This window comes from Crocodylus porosus, unplaced genomic scaffold (assembly GCF_001723895.1).
Source record: "Crocodylus porosus isolate Cpor-Errol unplaced genomic scaffold, CroPor_comp1, whole genome shotgun sequence".
Classification (NCBI taxonomy): domain Eukaryota; kingdom Metazoa; phylum Chordata; order Crocodylia; family Crocodylidae; genus Crocodylus; species Crocodylus porosus.
Genome location: NW_017728886.1, coordinates 63161360 through 63169569, shown reverse-complemented (window position 1 = coordinate 63169569; position 8210 = coordinate 63161360). Strand labels below are relative to the sequence as shown.

Here is an 8210-nt window from a genome sequence, read left to right as displayed (position 1 = left end):
TTTTTTTTTTTTTTAAGCTTCCCAAAGCTGTATGTGCATGTGCACAACTACTTGAAGGAGAATGTGAAATTGCTTGCTTCTGCAGCAATTGGAAGTTTCTAAATTGCAAAATCTGCATGTAGAAAACAACCTATCTTCATTCTCAATTAATTTAATACATCTGGCATTCTTTGCTGGTATACACTATGCTTTTTGCTCAGGCTTGAGAGCTTATCTTGGGGAACATGAATGCTGAGCAGGTATGGCTGGGTACAAAGGCTGAGCTTGGACGTGCAGTGTAAGAGTAGTGGAATTGTAGAATGTATTGCCAAAAAAACCTGGTTACTGTAAAGTATATGACTTTTTTTTTTTTGTTAAACAAAGTGAAGTAATAATCAAGCAAACATTAGCACTTAAATCCCTTTTAATGAGCTGTGTGAGGAGTCATTGAGAGCTTCATAAGTAAATCATGTATTACTAAACTCTGTTATGTATTGACCTAACTCTAGAAAAAATATATTTTTAAAATTGTTAGCTGCCATAGAAAATGGTGAGGTTTTTGTTTTGTTTTTCAAGTGTCCTATAATTCCTTTTTTTAGTCGCAAATAAACTTCCATGGCAAAAAACTGAAACTGGGACCAGCAATTAGAAAGCAACAGAATTTATGTAAGTATCATTAGACTGAATTTTAACTTCAGCGTTTTATAAGGATGCCCAGCTTAAATATAGGACAATGAACAAATGTCCTTGCCCTTTGATACTGGTTGTTAAAAGTAAATTGAGTATATCTACTTTTTAAATCTTTAATATTATGTCTTCATTATCAGAGTTGAGAGAGCATATGGGACTATTTTGCACTAACACAGTGCTGTAGCATGCAATCTGCAGACATTGCAGGACAGCTGATTAGGCAGCCTGTTTCCCCCTTTTTTTTTTTTTAATGAAAGGGAAATGAAGCTCATCTTCTATAAGGTGGTGGGTTTTTTTTTAAAGTTTGTTTGTTTGTTTGTTTGTTTGTTTTTGTCTAAAGTATTGGCAAGTAGCTTTATTTTTTTTTCTTTCCAATTCTCAACTTTCCTTTGTCTTATACAAGGTGCTTATCATATGCAACCCAGACCTCTGGTTTTTAATCCACCTGTGCCACAGTTCCACAATGTATGGAGCAATCAGAATACTGAAACATATATGCAGCCTCCAGCCATGATGAGTCCAGTAACTCAGTATGTTCAGGTAAATTCTTTCCCTCTTTTTCCCTGCCTCCCCCCAGTAAGGTCCCTGACCTTGGGTCCTAACAAACTCCACCTGCCTTTTCCTATGGCAAACATGACCTGGGTGCATGCACTATAAGATAACTCCCACCACCACCACCTTCTCCTTTTAAAATTTTAGAACCAAATACATTTGTCTCATTTTTTTTTAAATTCTAAGAGAAATTTGGTGTTTGTGTCCTGAAGTATTTTTAAATAGAAAATGAAGTGAAAGGGTTTCATGGTTTCACTTTAATGTCCAACCAGATATTTCATTTGTAACAAACCAGAAATAAACATTATGGAATCTCTTAACATGAAAATTGAGGTAAGTACTCATTATATAAAAACTGCAAACTCTCTCCCTTTTTAAAAAAAAAAAAAAAGACTTGATTGAATAGACTCTTATGCTAGCTCATCTGCCTGGAACTTCAAATATCCTTTGAGTTATTTCAGAAACATTCTGGCTTTTAACAGAAGAGTTTAAATTCTCCCAAAGTAATTTTAAGTTTCTTCCCAGAAAAATATTCTAAGTAAATAATACTTAAGGCTTTTAGTATGCCCCTTAATTTTTTTTTTTTTTTACCTGGCATAAAATTTTAAAAGTGATATAGTCACTTCGTGTAACGCCAGTTGATAGAGTGAGACTCACAAGTGAGGTGTGGGCAAAAGTGGCCTGTAGGTGTTTGTCCGGCCTGCGGCGGGTCCCTTGGTCCCGTGGCCCAGCACAATCCAGCCATGGCATGTCCTACCACCCCCGGGCATGCAGCAGGACTAGGGTGGCTCTGCAGCTGGACTGCTTTTTCTAGGCAGTCCAGGTGGCGGGCAGCTTCTTCCAGCTGTCGCCACCACTAGTCCTAGCCCTGTGATGGCAACGGAGACCCGTGCTGCACAGCCCTAACCCTGCACACTCTGACCCTGCTCTGGGTTTGCCTGCCCAGGCGCAGCAGTGGCAGTGCTGGACAAAAGCTGTTGCTCAGCACCGGGTAAAAGCCCCTCTCACTCCCGCTGCCTGCAGCTGCCCATAGCCCGTGCAGGGCTGCCCTGTGTATACTCTTCACTGCCACCACAGTCCCATGGAGCAGCCTGGAGATGGCAGTGATGGTAGAATAGATGCAGGGCAGCCCTGTGTAGGCTCTGGGCAGCTGCAGTAGGGAACTGCTGGGAGTGGGATGTGCTGCTTTCCCCCCATGCTGCACAGTCCTGATCCTGCCTGCTTTGGGCTCATCCACACAGCCTCAGCAGCAGTAGTGTTGGGCAAAAGCTGCTGCTCAGTACAGGGGATGGGGAGAGAAAGCATCCCATCCCTCTGCTGGCAGCTCCTTGCTGTAGCCTACTGGAGCCCAAACAGGACTGCCCTGTGTCTCTGCCATTACTGCTGCCTCTGGGCTGTCTCATGGGGCAGCAGTGGTAGCACAGTCCTGCTGCAGAGCTGCTGTAGCTGCACTGTATGCTCGGGGGATGGCAGGACATGTCACAGCTGGGTGGTATGGGGCAAGCTGGGTCAGAGTTGTGCCTGGGTTCCAGCTGATCTGCTCCATAGAGGTGATTACGGAGTGGGCATAGGGCACACTGGGGCTGTGTGCTGCTAGCAGTGGTAGGGAGGCTCTGCAGAGTGCATGGGCTCCATGCTGTTGCAGGGTGGGGGCTGACCAGCTCAGGGGAGTGGGCATAGGAGGCTCCCATGCACACCCTGTCATAACCACACCCTCCCCCAGACAGTCACGCACCTGCATGCCTCTGGGGGGGGAACTCCACTCACTGCTACATGCACACAACCACTCTCCCCCTCCATACACTCTCACATCCCCACAAACGCCGCCCCCCCCAATCCACATCCATACATCCTTGCACCCCTCCACACTCCTTTACAACATACGAGAATAAGATCTCATTTTGAGCTGTTGTGCGATCCAGCTCTATATACACAACACAAACACACAAATCGGGAGAAAAATATTAAAAATACTTCATTGTCAGTGTGTGTGGGTTTTTTTGTTTTTTTGTTTTGTGTGTTTTTTTTTTTTAGTGTACTTTTTTTTTCTCCCTAGTTCCAAGATGGCAAACCCCTTCCCAAAGGGAGTATTTCTGGGGGCAAGGGGAAGGACTTCTGGTGGCAAGGGTTAGGGGGCAAGGCTTCTGGTCCCAAGATGGTAACGGGGCAGTGCACCTGCAAAGGGGTAGGGTGTCCCTTGACCAAAACTCATTAAGCATCCCTCCAGTGGAAATAATTGCTCCCCTTCTCCAAGTACTGAAGTTCTCTTTGAAAATGGAACATTTAAGTCCTGTAGGAAGAATTAAAGTTTTCTTTAGTCAAGTTTGCTTGGGTTTGGGTTTTTTTTGTTTTGTTTCTTTATTTTGGTTGGTTGTTTGGGTTTTTTTATACACTTAATCTTCAAAGCAGTGGTTGGTAAACTCTTCTGGGTTGCAGCCTAGAATGACCTAGTTCAGGTCAAGAGGCATGTGCTTGCTGGGACCCAGCCAGTCATTGCCACTGTAGCCCAACCAGATCAGTAGGTTGGATCATGCATCTCCAGGGCTGAATCCAGCCTGCAGCCTACTGGCTGTTGACCCTTGCTCTAGCAAGGTTAAAGTTCGTTACCTAATTTATGTGTTGTTTGTTGTAGTCGTACCCTTATGGCTCACCACCACTATTGATACAGCAGCAGGTTCCTGTAGGATACCAGCCAACTTACAACTATCAGGTACTTTTATCTTTCTAGATGGTCTTGGTAAAGTAGTAGATGAATCTAAATGTTGGACCCAAACTTGCCTAAATCTTGCTACAGTTTAAGCTTTTTGTTTGTTTTTTGTTTAGATATTTTGTTTTAAAACAGCTTCAAATTTAGTAATATTCATCTGTTCAGAAATCTTTCTCCATAATTGTTACATAATTGTTCAGAAACCCTTTTGCTGGCAAACAATTGAAAACACTTAAAATGTTCTGATGGCAGAGGGCAGCTGCTTTTAAGAACAGTGATCTAATACCAGAAATTGGTGGGTAACCTTAATAACTGCCCAGAATAAGAACTGCAGTGTGCCCAGGATGAGAAATCACTGGTGTGTGGCTGGTGTGTAGGATTTTGGCATCTTGCTGCTTTTCAGGCAAAAAGCTGCTTCTGTTGAGGCCTACCTTCTACTGGGGTTTTTTTAGAAGTAGATTCTACTGAAGTATTCAAGTAGTAATATAACTTGGTGAAGGCTTTTTAAAGAAAGTGACCCTAGTGAACCCTATTCAAGCCATGTTGTAGACCCACTTCACCCCAACCTACGACTGCCAAAGGTGCCCCATGTCACCACCTGCTCCTAGACCCACACTACTGCCCAACACCAAACCCACTACTGTCACTGCTGGCCCTGTGGATGCAGCCCAGGAGGAGTACCTGCAGTTTGAATATGGCTTGGGGTGAGTTTGATAGTTCTGGTGTATACATGCTAAATAGCTTGGTTAGGTTAGGTGAAATGATGGGTTTTGTGTTGGACTATTGGAAATTGCCTGAAAAACTTCAGATACTAACCACTGTTTAGTGATGTTGGAGTGAGTGTACTTGGTATCATTAGTCTTTATTTAGACATAAACTTGAACTATAATTTAATTTCTAAAATAGTCTAGTTCAGATGATTTAAACTGGGTTGCAGAGCTTTTCTCCCACAGCATAGATACCTCCATGATTTCTTCTGTGAATGGAAGGGAGCGTATAGACTTGTCAGACTATAATTCGGCCTTTTAATATTGCACTGGTAGACCTTCTAAAACTGAAAATTCTCTCTACACTGTGGGGGTCGGCCGTGAGTTTGGACAGAGTGCCAAGAATGCTTGCAGCCTTGACTTGTAAGATGTTGATGTGCCAGGGCAGGTGGTGGGGGAGCTGTGAGGGGCAGTGCAGGCCAGGGCACTTCCCCACCATCTGCCTCAAGGCACACATGTAAACATAATGTCTTTTCATTCCACATTGGCAACTGTGCTGGGGGTTGCCTACCCCTACTATACATCATTTCACCTCTAAAACAGTCTTCTTGCAGCGAGCCTGTTTGGTGAAAACCAAGAAGCAATGTTATATTCTCCTTGCATCTCATTCCACAGAGGAAGTGATATGATGAGCTAACAAATTCTTTACAACTTGGAGTCTGACTGACTTAAAAACAAACAAACAAACAAAAAAAACCTATTAATTGTAAATTTCTCAATGTTTGGCTTCATTTGGGCTCATCTTATGGTTCTGGAGCCTTTTGTTGCCCATGTAGAATAAAATCAACTTAGAAAATTGTACTGCTTATTCATAGAACCAAATAAAACATTTGGTCACTCTCTTCTGGCATCAGCCACATACTATCATTAAATAAATCTATGCCTCCTTTCAGAAAATGGGCCAGCTGAACTATAACTGAAGTAGCCTTTTCAGTTAATTCTGAAAACACTGCTGCCCCTCGCAGATTTCAGGCTCCCTGTCCCCAAACCTGGTTAAGATGAAGTTAAATCTTTACAAATTTATAGCGTCTGCCAGGTAATCCCCAAAGTAGGATACCCTAAAAATGAGTTTGAGTATGCCTTTTGAGGCTCAAGGTAGCAGCATCATGCTGAGACATGTTACAGCTACTAAATTTATTGGTTTTCTAAGAAGGTGGCGGTGTGTATCTTATGTTGGTGTGATACTGTGCATATCATGGAAAGATTGCTTGCTAATATATTCTAAGCTAGTGTGTGTGAGGTACATAATGAATTTAAAACATTTTAAAATTTTTTAAAATAAATTTATACAGTAAAAATGGTTCCTGTCAAAGTAATGCTCTTATAGGAAAACGATGATTTAAGACTAATTGTAAATACATTTATTTAAGGTTCAACCACAATGGCCTCATGGGGAGCAAAGGAATTACGTTATACCTCCGGTAAGGTGATGGTGTTTAACATATAAAACTTCAACTTCCTTCTGTGTGACATTTTGCCAGTTTGACGCTTGTAATCAAAATTAGACTTTGCTTTATAAGTGGGTCAGTAAGAAAGTTGGTGCATTTATGGGTATTGGTGCATTGGGCTGAGTCATTGAGACAATTGTTAACTAATGGGATTATGTACTTGCAAGCTTCCTGTCCTAATAAAACTTAATTCATGCAAAGATTGCTTGGCAGAACAAAAAATTCTTCCCATTCTTTTAATTAAAACACAGGGAATGTGTTTGGGTTCTTAATACCTCACTTGGACTACCACTCGATGGAGGTGTGGGAACTGGCGAGTGCAGCCAAACTTCATAATAATTTTCTTCTCTGAGATGTATAGAAGAAGAGCTTTGCCTAGTGACAGATTCATTTTTGAAAGGACATATAACATATGGGGAGGGAGGGGAAACTGTACAATTGTTACCTACTTCTGCTTGAACAAAATAAACTGTAGATCTTCATTCAAATCATGAAAATAATTGGTAGATGAGTAATCTCAAAGGAATGAGACACTTCCTCAATTTGTTGTGTAAAATGAGACGGAGGAGAGAATCCTTTATACTTTTTTTCTTTCTACAGACTTTTGACAGTTTTGCTCCAGTGTCATAATTTTAATCCCAGTCATTGTATAATCCATGGAGGTACTGTCTCTCCACTAGAATCTTCAAGGTTTTGACGCATTTACCACATTTACACAAATAGAAGATGTTTTCCTGCCTCCCCCATCAGCCGGGGGGCGGGGGGGAACTCCACATTTTACATTTGTATGCAAGAAGCCTTTGCAAAATAAATTGCCTTATCTTTGAATTGCTGCTAAAAGCAGCATGTACTCAGTAATGCGAACCAAGTATGAATTTGCTTAAATGAAGCCAATACTGAACATTACCTAAAAAAAAAAAAAAAAATAACATGGCCCATATTGGTCAAACATGCTAAAGAGAACCTACCAAAAGGCTGGGTCTTTTTTTTGGGGGGGGGGAGGTGGGGAGAATGTTGTAGGTGTCTTGTGAGTTTTTTTTTGTCTTGCTTTATAAAAATGTTTTTGTGCTCCACGCCAAATTGATTCCAAATTCTTGAGTTGTTCAAGAACCGTATGTGGCCCTGCTACCAGTAAGCCGCCTCCACCCCTGCGCTGGGGCTTCAGATGCTTCCAAATCCTTTGGTGGATGTCCCTGTGTGCGGGCCCAAGCCTGGAGGCTTGAGGTTTGGATGCCTCTGAGCTTTGCTTGCCCTCAGCTGTATGGCCACAGGAGCAAGCTAGGGAGGAGTCTCCCGTTTCCATAAAGTTGCTGTATAACTGAAATCTTCCCACTGGAAGTGAAACTGAGAAGCGGCTAATTATGCATTTACCTCAGTTAAGGTACTGCCCCCTGCCATGTTCATGGTTTTCCCTAGCCAGTAGGAACCTTGGTGGTCATGGTATTTCCCCTGCCAGGTACCACAAGGTAGTACAGACCATCCTTTTATGAGAATTTTTTCGTGTTCTAAGCCAAATCAGCCAAAAAAAATTCCAAATCTGTGTTGGTCAGGAACTGTAAGTGGCCCTACTGTCAGAAAACATCCAACCATCTGAATAAGATATATGGCAGCACCCACTGAGTGTAGTCCCCCTCAGTGCTGACTCTCTTCTCTTTTTCCCCTCACCCCCCTAACCTCTCTAGGTCTGATTGTATCCTATTCCTCCCGTCTAGCGTGCCCACATCCCCCCAAAGTCGTGGTAAGCCAGTATATTGCATACATCTTGACTACCTTGACTCCCACAGCTGAGCTGTGCCTTTTCTCTTCCACTTCCAATGTTTCCTGTTTCCTCATCAACCTTAAATGTCTGGCAAATGTAACTAAATTGGGCCCTAAACAATTTACCCAGAATCCCTCTTGGGATCCAACTCTCAGCCTGTCATGTGATTAGTATGGCCCTGCCCATCATGAGAGAAAGCTGCTGTATGCCTTATCTGCATATCAGTTTTTGGAGGATCCCCAGACTTGACAAGAACATCCTTTTCAAGTCATGAGTAGAGAGCCTAAATCAGCATGTTGGATCCCTTG

At 42.5% G+C, this 8210-nt stretch overlaps 1 protein-coding gene across 2 annotated transcripts in view; it reads left to right on the top strand.

Moving 5' to 3' along the window:
* Nucleotides 1-8210, top strand: part of DAZL (deleted in azoospermia like) — a 30640-nt gene that overhangs the window by 16243 nt on the left and 6187 nt on the right. For both annotated transcript variants that reach the window (XM_019535681.1, XM_019535671.1), the window contains exons 7-8: nt 3854-3931; nt 6066-6116. In XM_019535681.1, the coding sequence (XP_019391226.1) occupies nt 3854-3931; nt 6066-6116 (129 nt within the window). The remainder of the gene's footprint in view (nt 1-3853; nt 3932-6065; nt 6117-8210) is intronic.